The sequence below is a fragment of the Pleurodeles waltl genome, chromosome 6 (genome assembly GCF_031143425.1).
Source record: "Pleurodeles waltl isolate 20211129_DDA chromosome 6, aPleWal1.hap1.20221129, whole genome shotgun sequence".
Taxonomy (NCBI): Eukaryota; Metazoa; Chordata; class Amphibia; order Caudata; family Salamandridae; genus Pleurodeles; species Pleurodeles waltl.
Genome location: NC_090445.1, coordinates 1,716,767,144 through 1,716,782,492, shown reverse-complemented (window position 1 = coordinate 1,716,782,492; position 15,349 = coordinate 1,716,767,144). Strand labels below are relative to the sequence as shown.

Sequence of the window (15,349 nt, the reverse complement as noted above, 5' to 3'; positions counted from 1 at the left end):
AAGTGCACAGCTCATGAAGATTAAATCAATGCTGGCACTAACAGCAGCAAGAAAATCTTCACCATCTTCAAAGATTTCACTGAGATTTCTGCCTCCTCCAGCAACATCATGCCCTCAAAAGACCTTAGCAACAAACTCTCAGAAATCTTCTGTAAGAAAAACACCTTCATTTACAGCATCTTCTACCATCAACCAGACCCTGTCGCCATTGCAACTCAACTTTCCATCACAGCTGAACAACAAACCTCAAACTCATGGCCTGTCATCACCACCGCCAAAAACACTGCTACAATGAAGACCATCCACTAGGCTGCACCATCTGACCCTTGTCCCTACCATATCTTCTCCAAACAATTTCTACTGATTAGTGTTGCAGTAAAAACCATCTTCAAAGCCTCCATTGACTCAGCCACATTTCTGCACACCTCGAAACATGCCACTGTTATGCCCCTGCTCAAGAAACCATCCTCTGACCCAGCCACGCTTTCCAAATACACACCCTTCTTCCTTCTACTTTACCCGTCAAAGGCCTTAAAGAAACTAATCAACTGATGCCCCACAAACCACCTGAGCAACTACCATCGCCTGGACACCACGCAGTCCAGATTCAGACCCAACATCTGCAGAGGAGATACAGCTGCCCTCATTCTCCTGGGCTTCTCTGCAGCATTTGGCATGGTCTCACAACCCCATCGTCCTCAGGCGCCTGCACGAGATTGCCATTCATGGACCCATTCTCCTCTGGGTCTGCTCGTTCTCAGTGGATAACACAGAAGCTGTCAGCCTGGCACCATACTCCTTTGAAGCCCGCAAATTCATCTATGGAGTGCGTCAAGGTTCATCGGTCAGCTCCACACTCTTCAACACATTCATGATCTCTCTGGTCTACGCCATCCGTGCACATGACATGAACATTCTTTCCTTTGCCGGCAACATGCAACTCATATTTTCCCCCTCCGATAAGATCCCCAACACATAAATACATTTTTACCCACTGCACCACAGAAGTAATTAACTGGATGAAAGCCAGCTATCTCACGCTCAGTACCAACAAGACAGCAGTAGTGGTCTTCAGCAAGAACACCTCACAATGGGACTCCATCTGGTGGCTGGCTGAAACTTCGACCCACACCCAGAACTAACACCAGGAACCTCAGAACAATCACCAACAGCAAATTGGACAGGAAGGCACAAATGGAGGTAGTCACTGCATCCTACTTCCAGACCCTTGAAATGCTGAGGAAAGCTTTCCAATGTCTCCCAAGCAACACTAGAAAACAGTCACTTATATTCTACTCACTAGCAAGTAGTGCTATGGGAACACCATCTACACTTGGATCACCAAGCAACTCAATAGAAGACTACAAATCATCGAGAGCTCGGCAGCCAGACTCATCCTCAACCTCCCATACAGAACCCACATCACACCACGCCTGATGTAGCTCCGTTAACTCCAGATACACAAACGCCTCCAATTCAAACTCTTTATACAAACATTCAAGACACTACAAAACCTACGCCACACTTGCTTGTACAGTCACATCCCCTTCCACCAACCATCCAGATACCTCAGCTCTGCAGAACTCCTTCTAGCACACATCCCATGCATACACAGCACCAGATCGGGAGGACGAGCGTTCTCTTACATCACTCCTAGAGCGTGGAACAACCTCCCACTCCACATTACAGATTCCTGCTCTCGCCTGAATTCTGCAAGAAGCTGAAGACCTGGCTTTCAATTAGCCAACCTTCCACAGGGAGGGCCACGCCCACACACTGGCTCAGCACCAATATACCCTTGTGGTGATAGTGCACTTTACAGATACACATAAAATAATACAGCATATGTAGAAATGGACAAAATAATAACAAAACTGGTGTTCTAAAATATTAAAGAAAGAATGTGATATGTAAATTAACTTTCACACAACTTCTAGCAAGCATAAATGTAGGGGAATGCAAGTGTGCGTGTGTGTGGAATCCCATGTGTAGATATTTATATTTATATATATATTTTAAATTATCTCAGTTTATAACTATACATTATATCCACACAATTAATATACTGAGCCCAAAGTGTGTAATGGTTGTTCCTGCCCACACAAAGGAATACAGACTACTGTAGAAAGAATCTGGCTTTCCAACGTTTGCAGCGCTGATCCCACGCTGCCCCATACGATATGTCTCTGCACGTTTCCAGGAAACAGCCATGTGATGGTAGCACAGAGACGGTGGTGAGAATGCGTCTCAGCATTACCTCCTTGGCCTCTTCCCCATCACAGTCCATACGTATGTGAACAATAGCCCCTCCCACCAGACCAGTCACAAACAAACAAACGATGCTGCGTATATATGGGGATTTGGCTTAGTGCAGCATCAAAGTGAAAGGGCAGCGCTGTGCTGTGCCTATAGCATATGGAGCATCCCTGCTCTTCCCCCTCTGCTGCTGCTGTTTCGGCAGCCCAGCGCCGACACCGGATCCGTGCACCATGGTACAAGGGCGCCTGCATTGCATGCAGGATTGTTTTTGTGCAGGAAGGGACACCACCGTGCCCAAACACAATCCTGGGCGGTGTTTTCTTCTCTCTGAGTTATTTGTCCCTTGGGAGGTATAAGGTTTACAAGTTCTTCTGTGTTTCTGGGCGTCTTGTGGCCCCACTGGGACTGTTCTTCGGGTGATGGCGCAGACTCTCTTGAATCAGTCTGGGGTGGCTGCTCTGTACCGCTCGTGTAGCTCCCTTCTTGAGGGATGTTTCATTGTTTTCTGATTTCTTCATGGGTGTTGTGCTAGAGTGGTGGCTCCCTGCCCTTTCTTGAGCGGCCCTTGCAGCTGGGATGGCATGTGCCTGTGATTTCACAGTGATGCTCAATGTGTACCGTTGCTACTTCTCAGTCTGCCCATGGTTGCTTCCTCAGGTCTGCACACACTTCAGAAAATGTATGGATGTGAACTGGGAGAAAATGGCAGCAGGACATGGTTTTATCATGAAGCCTATGATGGGGAAAACCTGCTCAGCCTAAATGGAGATTCCGTGACCTACAAGGCAGACACCCACCCGGCCACAATCATCCTGGAGCGTTGGATGGCGAAGAAAATAATGATCCAGCAGCTGAAGGATTACCTGGAGAACCCCTGCCTCTCACATCTGCAGCGTTACCTGAAGGATGGGGCGGAGAGCCTGCAGAGAGGTACAGTGCTGCACAGGAGAAACACCAGGGACACAAGGAGGCCTACAGGCAGACAGTGCTCACAGAGTACAGTGCTGCACAGGAGAAACACCAGGGACACAAGGAGGCCTACAGGCAGACAATGCACACAGAGTACAGTGCTGTACACGCCCAGCACCAGGGACACATTGAGGCCTACAGGCAGACAGTGTGCACAGAGTACAGTGCTGTACAAGTGAAACACCAGGGACACAGTGAGACCTACAGGCAGACAGTGCGCACAGAGTACAGTGCTGTATAGGCCCAGCACCAGGGACACAAGGAGGCCTACAGGCAGACAGTGCGCACAGTGTACAGTGCTGCACAGGAGAAACACCAGGGACACAGTGAGGCCTACAGGCAGACAGTGCGCACAGAGTACAGTGCTGCACTGGAGAAACACCAGGGACACAAGGAGGCCTACAGGCAGAGAGTGCACACAGAGTACAGTGCTGCACTGGTGAAACACCAGGGACACAAGGAGACCTACAGGCAGACAGTGCACACAGTGTACAGTGCTGTACAGGAGAAACACCAGGGACACAGTGAGGCCTACAGGCAGACAGTGCGCACAGAGTACAGTGCTGTACAGGCACAGCACCAGGGACACAGTGACGCCTACAGGCAGACCGTGCGCACAGTGTACAGTGCTGCACAGGTGCAGCACCAAGGACACAAGGAGGCCTACAGGCAGACAGTTCGCACAGAGTACAGTGCTGCACAGGCCCAGCACCAGGGACACAGTGAGGCCTACAGGCAGACAGTGCATTCAGAGTACAGTGCTGCACAGGAGAAACACCAGAGACACAGTGAGGCCTACAGGCAGACCGTGCGCTCAGAGTACAGTGCTGTACAGGCCCAGCACCAGGGACAAAAGGAGGCCTACAGGCAGACAGTGCACACAGAGTACAGTGCTGTACAGGTGAAACACCAGGGACACAAGGAGACCTACAGGCAGACAGTGCACACAGAGTACAGTGCTGTACAGGTGAAACACCAGGGACACAGTGAGGGCTACAGGCAGACAGTGCGCACAGAGTACAGTGCTGCACAGGAGAAACACCAGGGACACAAGGAGGCCTACAGGCAGACAGTGCGCACAGAGTACAGCGCTGTACAAGCCCAGCACCAGGGACACAGTGAGACCTACAGGCAGACAGTGCACAAAGTACAGGCCCAGCACCAGGGTCACAAGGAGGCCTACAGGCAGACAGTGCGCACAGAGTACAGTGCTGTACAGGTGAAACACCAGGGACACAAGGAGGCCTACAGGCAGACAGTGCACACAGAGTACAGTGCTGCACAGGAGAAACACCAGGGACACAAGGAGACCTACAGGCAGACAGTGCGCACAGAGTACAGTGCTGTACAGGTGCAGCACCAGGGACACAAGGAGGCCTACAGGCAGACAGTGCGCACCGAGTACAGTGCTGTACAGGTGAAACACCAGGGACACAAGGAGGCCTACAAGCAGACAGTGCGCACAGACTACAGTGCTGTACAGGAGAAACACCCTGGACACAGTGAGGCCTACAGGCAGGCAGTGTGCACAGAGTACAGTGCTGTACAGGAGAAACACCAGGGACACAGTAAGGCCTACAGGCAGACAGTGCACACAGAGTACAGTGCTGTACAGGTGAAACACCAGGGACACTAGGAGGCCTACAGGCAGACAGTGCGCATAGAGTACAGTGCTGTACAGGAGAATCACCAGGGACACAGTGAGGCCTACAGGCAGATAGTGCACACAGAGTACAGTGATGTACAGGAGAAACACCAGGGACACAAGGAGGCCTACAGGCAGACAGTGCGCACAGTGTACAGTGCTGTACAGGCCCAGCACCAGGGACACAGTGAGGCCTACAGGCAGACAGTCCGCACAGAGTACAGTGCTGTACAGGCCCAGCACCAGGGACACAAGGAGGCCTACAGGCAGACAGTGCGCACAGAGTACAGTGCTGTACAGGTGAAACACCAGGGACACAAGAAGGCATACAGGCAGAAAGTGCGCACAGAGTACAGTGCTGCACAGGAGAAACACCAGGGACACAGTGAGGCCTACAGGAAGACAGTGCGCACAGAGTACAGTGCTGCACAGGAGAAACACCAGGGACACAGTGAAGCCCACAGGCAGACAGTGTGCACAGAGTACAGTGCTGCACAGGAGAAGCACCAGGGACACAGTGAGGCCCACAGGCAGACAGTGTGCACAGAGTACAGTGCTGTACAGGCCCAGCACGAGGGGCACAAGGAGGCCTACAGGCACACAGTGCGCAGTGTACAGTGCTGCACAGGAGAAACACCAGGGACACAGTGAGGCCTACAGGCAGACAGTGCGCACAGAGTAAAGTGCTGCACAGGAGAAGCACCAGGGACACAAGGAAACCTACAGGCAGACAGTGCGCACAGAGTACAGTGCTGTACAGGTGAAACACCAGGGACACAAGGAGGCCTACAGGCAGACAGTGCACACAGTGTACACTGCTGTACAGGAGAAACACCAGGGACACAAGGAGGCATACAGGCAGGAAATGCACACAGAGTACAGTGCTGTACAGAAGAAACACCAGGGACACATGGAGGCCTACTGGCAGACAGTGCGCACAGAGTACAGTGCTGTACAGGAGAATCACCAGGGACACAGTGAGGCCTACAGGCAGACTGTGCACACAGAGTACAGTGCTGTACAGGTGCAGCACCAGGGACATAAGGAGGCCTACAGGCAGACAGTGCACATAGAGTACAGTGCTGCACAGGAGAAACACCAGGGACACAGTGAGGCCTGCAGGCAGACAATGCGCACAGAGTACAGTGCTGTACAGGCCCAGCACCAGGGACTCAAGGAGGCCTACAGGCAGACAGTGCACACAGAGTAGAGTGCTGCACAGGAGAAACACGAGGGACACAGTGAAACCTACTGGCAGACAATGTGCACAGAGTACAGTGCTGTACAAGTAAAACACCAGGGACACAGTGAGACCTGCTGGCAGGCAGTGCGCACAGAGTACAGTGCTGTACAGGAGAAACACCAGGGACACAAGGAGGCCTACAGGCAGACAGTGCGCAAAGAGTACAGTGCTGTACTGGTGAAACACCAGATACACAAGGAGGCCTACAGGCAGACAGTGTGCACAGAGTACAGTGCTGTACAGGTGAAACACCAGGGACACAGTGAGACCTACAGGCAGACAGTGCGCACAGAGTAAAGTGCTGTACAGGCCGAGCACCAGGGACACAATGAGGCCTACAGGCAGACAGTGTGCACAGAGTACAGTGCTGTACAGGTGAAACACCAGGGACACAGTGAGACCTACAGGCAGACAATGTGCACAGAGTACAGTGCTGTACAGGCCCAGCACCAGGGACACATTGAGGCCTACAGGCAGACAGTGTGCACAGAGTACAGTGCTGTACAAGTGAAACACCAGGGACACAGTGAGACCTACAGGCAGACAGTGTGCACAGAGTACAGTGCTGTACAGGCCCAGCACCAGGGACACAAGGAGGCTTACAGGCAGACAGGGCGCACAGTGTACAGTGCTGCACAGGAGAAACACCAGGGACACAGTGAGGCCTACAGGCAGACAGTGCGCACAGAGTACAGTGCTGTACAGGTGAAACACCAGGGACACTAGGAGGCCTACAGGCAGACAGTGCGCATAGAGTACAGTGCTGTACAGGAGAAACACCAGGGACATCGTGAGGCCTACAGGCAGACAGTGCACACAGAGTACAGTGCTATACAGGAGAAACACCAGGGACACAAGGAGGCCTACAGGCAGACAGTGCGCACAGTGTACAATGCTGTACAGGCCCAGCACCAGGGACACATTGAGGCCTACAGGCAGACAGTGCGCACAGAGTACAGTGCTGTACAGGCCCAGCACCAGGGGCACAAGGAGGCCTACAGGCAGACAGTGCGCAGTGTACAGTGCTGCACAGGAGAAACACCACGGACACAGTGAGGCCTACAGGCAGACAGTGCACACAGAGTACAGTGCTGCACAGGAGAAGCACCAGGGACACAAGGAGACCTACAGGCAGACAGTGCGCACAGAGTACAGTGCTGTACAGGCCCAGCACCAGGGACACATTGAGGCCTACAGGCAGACAGTGTGCACAGAGTACAGTGATGTACAAGTGAAACACCAGGGACACAGTGAGACCTACAGGCAGACAGTGCGCACAGAGTACAGTGCTGTACAGGCCCAGCACCAGGGACACAAGGAGGCTTACAGGCAGACAGGGCGCACAGTGTACAGTGCTGCACAGGAGAAACACCAGGGACACAGTGAGGCCTACAGGCAGACAGTGCGCACAGAGTACAGTGCTGTACAGGCCCAGCACCAGGGACACAAGGAGGCTTACTGGCAGACAGTGTGCACAGTGTACAGTGCTGTACAGGTGAAACACCAGGGACACAAGGAGGCCTACAGGCAGACAGTGCGCACAGAGTACAGTGCTGCACTGGGGAAACACCAGGGACACAAGGAGGCCTACAGGCAAAGAGTGGACACAGAGTACAGTGCTGAACAGGAGAAACACCAGGGACACAAGGAGACCTACAGGCAGACAGTGCACACAGTGTACAGTGCTGTACAGGAGAAACACCAGGGACACATTGAGGCCTACAGGCAGACAGTGCGCACAGAGTACAGTGCTGTACAGGCACAGCACCAGGGACACAGTGAGGCCTACAGGCAGACCGTGCGCGCAGTGTACAGTGCTGCACAGGTGCAGCACCAAGGACTCAGTGAGACCTACAGGCAGACAGAGCGCACACAGTACAGTGCTGTACAGGAGAAACACCAGGGACACAAGGAGGCCTACAGGCAGACAGTGTGCACAGTGTACAATGCTGTACAGGCCCAGCACCAGGGACACAGTGAGGCCTACAGGCAGACAGTGCGCACAGAGTACAGTGCTGTACAGGCCCAGCACCAGGGACACAAGGAGGCTTACAGGCAGACAGTGTGCACAGTGTACAGTGCTGTACAGGTGAAACACCAGGAATACAAGGAGGCCTACAGGCAGACAGTGCGCACAGAGTACAGTGCTGCACTGGAGAAACACCAGGGACACAAGGAGGCCTACAGGCAGAGAGTGGACACAGAGTATAGTGCTGCACAGGAGAAACACCAGGGACACAAGGAGACCTACAGGGAGACAGTGCACACAGTGTACAGTGCTGTACAGGAGAAACACCAGGGACATAGTGAGGCCTACAGGCAGACAGTGCGCACAGAGTACAGTGCTGTACAGGCACAGCACCAGGGACACAGTGAGGCCTACAGGCAGACCGTGCGCACAGTGTACAGTGCTGCACAGGTGCAGCACCAAGGACTCAGTGAGACCTACAGGCAGACAGAGCGCACACAGTACAGTGATGTACAGGCCCAGCACCAGGGACACAGTGAAGCCTACAGGCAGACAGTGTGCACAGAGTACAGTGCTGTACAGGTGAAACACCAGGGACACAGTGAGACCTACAGGCAGACAGTGCACACAGAGTACAGTGCTGTACAGGGAAACCACCAGGGACACAGTGAGACCTGTAGGCAGACAGTGCACACAGAGTACAGTGCTGTACAGGAGAAACACCAGGGACACAGTAAGGCCTACAGGCAGACAGTGCACACAGAGTACAGTGCTGTACAGGTGAAACGTCAGGGACACTAGGAGGCCTACAGGCAGACAGTGCGCAAGGAGTGCAGTGCTGTACAGGAGAAACACCAGGGACATCGTGAGGCCTACAGGCAGACAGTGCACACAGAGTACAGTGCTATACAGGAGAAACACCAGGGACACAAGGAGGCCTACAGGCAGACAGTGCGCACAGTGTACAATGCTGTACAGGCCCAGCACCAGGGACACAGTGAGGCCTACAGGCAGACAGTGCGCACAGAGTACAGTGCTGTACAGGCCCAGCACCAGGGGCACAAGGAGGCCTACAGGCAGACAGTGCGCAGTGTACAGTGCAGCACAGGAGAAACACCACGGACACAGTGAGGCCTACAGGCAGACAGTGCACACAGAGTACAGTGCTGCACAGGAGAAGCACCAGCGACACAAGGAGACCTACAGGCAGACAGTGCGCACAGAGTACAGTGCTGTGCAGGTGAAACACCAGGGACACAAGGAGGCCTAAGGGCAGACAGTGCACACAGTGTACAGTGCTGCACAGGAGAAACACCAGGGACACAGTGAGACCTACAGGCTGACAGTGCACACAGAGTACAGTGCTGTACAGGAGAAACACCAGTGACGCAGTGAGGCCTACAGGCAGACAGTGCGCACAGAGTACAGTGCTGTACAGGTGCAGCACCAGGGACACAAGGAGGCCTACAGGCAGACAGTGCACACAGAGTACAGTGCTGCACAGGAGAAACACCAGGGACACAAGGAGGCCTACAGGCAGACAATGCGCACAGAGTACAGTGCTGTACAGGCCCAGCACCAGGGACACAAGGAGGCCTACAGGCAGACAGTGCACACAGAGTACAGTGCTGCACAGGAGAAACACCAGGGACACAGTGAGACCTACTGGCAGACAGTGCGCACAGAGTACAGTGCTGTACAGGCCCAGCACCAGGGACACAATGAGGCCTACAGGCAGACAGTGTGCACAGAGTACAGTGCTGTACAGGTGAAACACCAGGGACACAGTGAGACCTACAGGCAGACAATGTGCACAGAGTACAGTGCTGTAGAGGCCCAGCACCAGGGACACATTGAGGCCTACAGGCAGACAGTGTGCACAGAGTACAGTGCTGTACAAATGAAACACCAGGGACACCGTGAGACCTACAGGCAGACAGTGCGCACAGAGTACAGTGCTGTACAGGCCCAGCACCAGGGACACAAGGAGGCCTACAGGCAGACAGTGCGCACAGTGTACAGTGCTGCACAGGAGAAACACCAGGGACACAGTGAGGCCTACAGGCAGACAGTGCGCACAGAGTACAGTGCTGTACAGGCCCAGTACCAGGGACACAAGGAGGCTTACAGGCAGACAGTGTGCACAGTGTACAGTGCTGTACAGGTGAAACACCAGTGACACAAGGAGGCCTACAGGCAGACAGTGCGCACAGAGTACAGTGCTGCACTGGAGAAACACCAGGGACACAAGGAGGCCTACAGGCAGAGAGTGGACACAGAGTACAGTGCTGCACAGGAGAAACACCAGGGACACAAGGAGACCTACAGGCAGACAGTGCACACAGTGTACAGTGCTGTACAGGAGAAACACCAGGGACACAGTGAGGCCTACAGGCAGACAGTGCGCACAGAGTACAGTGCTGTACAGGCACAGCATCAGGGACACAGTGAGGCCTACAGGCAGACCGTGCGCACAGTGTACAGTGCTGCACAGGTGCAGCACCAAGGACTCAGTGAGACCTACAGGCAGACAGAGCGCACACAGTACAGTGATGTACAGGCCCAGCACCAGGGACACAGAGAGGCCTACAGGCAGACAGTGTGCACAGAGTACAGTGCTGTACAGGTGAAACACCAGGGACACAATGAGACCTACAGGCAGACAGTGCGCACAGAGTACAGTGCTGTACAGGTCCAGCACCAGGGACACAAGGAGGCCTACAGGCAGACAGTGCGCAGTGTACAGTGCTGCACAGGAGAAACACCACGTACACAGTGAGGCCTACAGGCAGACAGTGCACACAGAGTACAGTGCTGCACAGGAGAAGCACCGGGGACACAAGGAGACCTACAGGCAGACAGTGCGCACAGAGTACAGTGCTGTGCAGGTGAAACACCAGGGACACAAGGAGGCCTACAGGCAGACAGTGCACACAGTGTACAGTGCTGCACAGGAGAAACACCAGAGACAGAGTGAGACCTACAGGCTGACAGCGCACACAGAGTACAGTGCTGTACAGGAGAAACACCAGGGACGCAGTGAGGCCTACAGGCAGACAGTGCGCACAGAGTACAGTGCTGTACAGGTGCAGCACCAGGGACACAAGGAGGCCTACAGGCAGACAGTGCACACAGAGTACAGTGCTGCACAGGAGAAACACCAGGGACACAAGGAGGCCTACAGGCAGACAATGCGCACAGAGTACAGTGCTGTACAGGCCCAGCACCAGGGACACAAGGAGGCCTACAGGCAGACAGTGCACACAGAGTACAGTGCTGCACAGGAGAAACACCAGGGACACAGTGAGACCTACAGGCAGACAATGCGCACAGAGTACAGTGCTGTACAGGCCCAGCACCAGGAACACAATGAGGCCTACAGGCAGACAGTGTGCACAGAGTACAGTGCTGTAGAGGTGAAACACCAGGGACACAGTGAGGCCTACAGGCAGACAGTGCGCACAGAGTACAGTGCTGTACAGGCCCAGCACCAGGGACACAAGGAGGCTTACTGGCAGACAGTGTGCACAGTGTACAGTGCTGTACAGGTGAAACACCAGGGACACAAGGAGGCCTACAGGCAGACAGTGCGCACAGAGTACAGTGCTGTACAGGCCCAGTACCAGGGACACAAGGAGGCTTACAGGCAGACAGTGTGCACAGTGTACAGTGCTGTACAGGTGAAACACCAGGGACACAAGGAGGCCTACAGGCAGACAGTGCGCACAGAGTACAGTGCTGCACTGGAGAAACACCAGGGACACAAGGAGGCCTACAGGCAGAGAGTGGACACAGAGTACAGTGCTGCACAGGAGAAACACCAGGGACACAAGGAGACCTACAGGCAGACAGTGCACACAGTGTACAGTGCTGTACAGGAGAAACACCAGGGACACAGTGAGGCCTACAGGCAGACAGTGCGCACAGAGTACAGTGCTGTACAGGCACAGCATCAGGGACACAGTGAGGCCTACAGGCAGACCGTGCGCACAGTGTACAGTGCTGCACAGGTGCAGCACCAAGGACTCAGTGAGACCTACAGGCAGACAGAGCGCACACAGTACAGTGATGTACAGGCCCAGCACCAGGGACACAGAGAGGCCTACAGGCAGACAGTGTGCACAGAGTACAGTGCTGTACAGGTGAAACACCAGGGACACAATGAGACCTACAGGCAGACAGTGCGCACAGAGTACAGTGCTGTACAGGTCCAGCACCAGGGACACAAGGAGGCCTACAGGCAGACAGTGCGCAGTGTACAGTGCTGCACAGGAGAAACACCACGTACACAGTGAGGCCTACAGGCAGACAGTGCACACAGAGTACAGTGCTGCACAGGAGAAGCACCGGGGACACAAGGAGACCTACAGGCAGACAGTGCGCACAGAGTACAGTGCTGTGCAGGTGAAACACCAGGGACACAAGGAGGCCTACAGGCAGACAGTGCACACAGTGTACAGTGCTGCACAGGAGAAACACCAGGGACAGAGTGAGACCTACAGGCTGACAGCGCACACAGAGTACAGTGCTGTACAGGAGAAACACCAGGGACGCAGTGAGGCCTACAGGCAGACAGTGCGCACAGAGTACAGTGCTGTACAGGTGCAGCACCAGGGACACAAGGAGGCCTACAGGCAGACAGTGCACACAGAGTACAGTGCTGCACAGGAGAAACACCAGGGACACAAGGAGGCCTACAGGCAGACAATGCGCACAGAGTACAGTGCTGTACAGGCCCAGCACCAGGGACACAAGGAGGCCTACAGGCAGACAGTGCACACAGAGTACAGTGCTGCACAGGAGAAACACCAGGGACACAGTGAGACCTACAGGCAGACAATGCGCACAGAGTACAGTGCTGTACAGGCCCAGCACCAGGAACACAATGAGGCCTACAGGCAGACAGTGTGCACAGAGTACAGTGCTGTACAAATGAAACACCAGGGACACCGTGAGACCTACAGGCAGACAGTGCGCACAGAGTACAGTGCTGTACAGGCCCAGCACCAGGGACACAAGGAGGCCTACAGGCAGACAGTGCGCACAGTGTACAGTGCTGCACAGGAGAAACACCAGGGACACAGTGAGGCCTACAGGCAGACAGTGCGCACAGAGTACAGTGCTGTACAGGCCCAGTACCAGGGACACAAGGAGGCTTACAGGCAGACAGTGTGCACAGTGTACAGTGCTGTACAGGTGAAACACCAGTGACACAAGGAGGCCTACAGGCAGACAGTGCGCACAGAGTACAGTGCTGCACTGGAGAAACACCAGGGACACAAGGAGGCCTACAGGCAGAGAGTGGACACAGAGTACAGTGCTGCACAGGAGAAACACCAGGGACACAAGGAGACCTACAGGCAGACAGTGCACACAGTGTACAGTGCTGTACAGGAGAAACACCAGGGACACAGTGAGGCCTACAGGCAGACAGTGCGCACAGAGTACAGTGCTGTACAGGCACAGCATCAGGGACACAGTGAGGCCTACAGGCAGACCGTGCGCACAGTGTACAGTGCTGCACAGGTGCAGCACCAAGGACTCAGTGAGACCTACAGGCAGACAGAGCGCACACAGTACAGTGATGTACAGGCCCAGCACCAGGGACACAGAGAGGCCTACAGGCAGACAGTGTGCACAGAGTACAGTGCTGTACAGGTGAAACACCAGGGACACAATGAGACCTACAGGCAGACAGTGCGCACAGAGTACAGTGCTGTACAGGTCCAGCACCAGGGACACAAGGAGGCCTACAGGCAGACAGTGCGCAGTGTACAGTGCTGCACAGGAGAAACACCACGTACACAGTGAGGCCTACAGGCAGACAGTGCACACAGAGTACAGTGCTGCACAGGAGAAGCACCGGGGACACAAGGAGACCTACAGGCAGACAGTGCGCACAGAGTACAGTGCTGTGCAGGTGAAACACCAGGGACACAAGGAGGCCTACAGGCAGACAGTGCACACAGTGTACAGTGCTGCACAGGAGAAACACCAGAGACAGAGTGAGACCTACAGGCTGACAGCGCACACAGAGTACAGTGCTGTACAGGAGAAACACCAGGGACGCAGTGAGGCCTACAGGCAGACAGTGCGCACAGAGTACAGTGCTGTACAGGTGCAGCACCAGGGACACAAGGAGGCCTACAGGCAGACAGTGCACACAGAGTACAGTGCTGCACAGGAGAAACACCAGGGACACAAGGAGGCCTACAGGCAGACAATGCGCACAGAGTACAGTGCTGTACAGGCCCAGCACCAGGGACACAAGGAGGCCTACAGGCAGACAGTGCACACAGAGTACAGTGCTGCACAGGAGAAACACCAGGGACACAGTGAGACCTACAGGCAGACAATGCGCACAGAGTACAGTGCTGTACAGGCCCAGCACCAGGAACACAATGAGGCCTACAGGCAGACAGTGTGCACAGAGTACAGTGCTGTAGAGGTGAAACACCAGGGACACAGTGAGGCCTACAGGCAGACAGTGCGCACAGAGTACAGTGCTGTACAGGCCCAGCACCAGGGACACAAGGAGGCTTACTGGCAGACAGTGTGCACAGTGTACAGTGCTGTACAGGTGAAACACCAGGGACACAAGGAGGCCTACAGGCAGACAGTGCGCACAGAGTACAGTGCTGTACAGGCCCAGTACCAGGGACACAAGGAGGCTTACAGGCAGACAGTGTGCACAGTGTACAGTGCTGTACAGGTGAAACACCAGGGACACAAGGAGGCCTACAGGCAGACAGTGCGCACAGAGTACAGTGCTGCACTGGAGAAACACCAGGGACACAAGGAGGCCTACAGGCAGAGAGTGGACACAGAGTACAGTGCTGCACAGGAGAAACACCAGGGACACAAGGAGACCTACAGGCAGACAGTGCACACAGTGTACAGTGCTGTACAGGAGAAACACCAGGGACACAGTGAGGCCTACAGGCAGACAGTGCGCACAGAGTACAGTGCTGTACAGGCACAGCATCAGGGACACAGTGAGGCCTACAGGCAGACCGTGCGCACAGTGTACAGTGCTGCACAGGTGCAGCACCAAGGACTCAGTGAGACCTACAGGCAGACAGAGCGCACACAGTACAGTGATGTACAGGCCCAGCACCAGGGACACAGAGAGGCCTACAGGCAGACAGTGTGCACAGAGTACAGTGCTGTACAGGTGAAACACCAGGGACACAATGAGACCTACAGGCAGACAGTGCGCACAGAGTACAGTGCTGTACAGGTCCAGCACCAGGGACACAAGGAG

The 15,349-nt window shown here is 54.6% G+C and overlaps 1 protein-coding gene across 1 annotated transcript in view; it reads left to right on the top strand.

Annotated features, from left to right (window-relative positions):
- LOC138301445 (major histocompatibility complex class I-related gene protein-like) overlaps positions 1-15,349 on the top strand; it is a 253,163-nt gene that overhangs the window by 56,535 nt on the left and 181,279 nt on the right. The window contains exon 3 of the mRNA XM_069241944.1: positions 2,917-3,189. Within this exon, the coding sequence (XP_069098045.1) occupies positions 2,917-3,189 (273 nt within the window). The remainder of the gene's footprint in view (positions 1-2,916; positions 3,190-15,349) is intronic.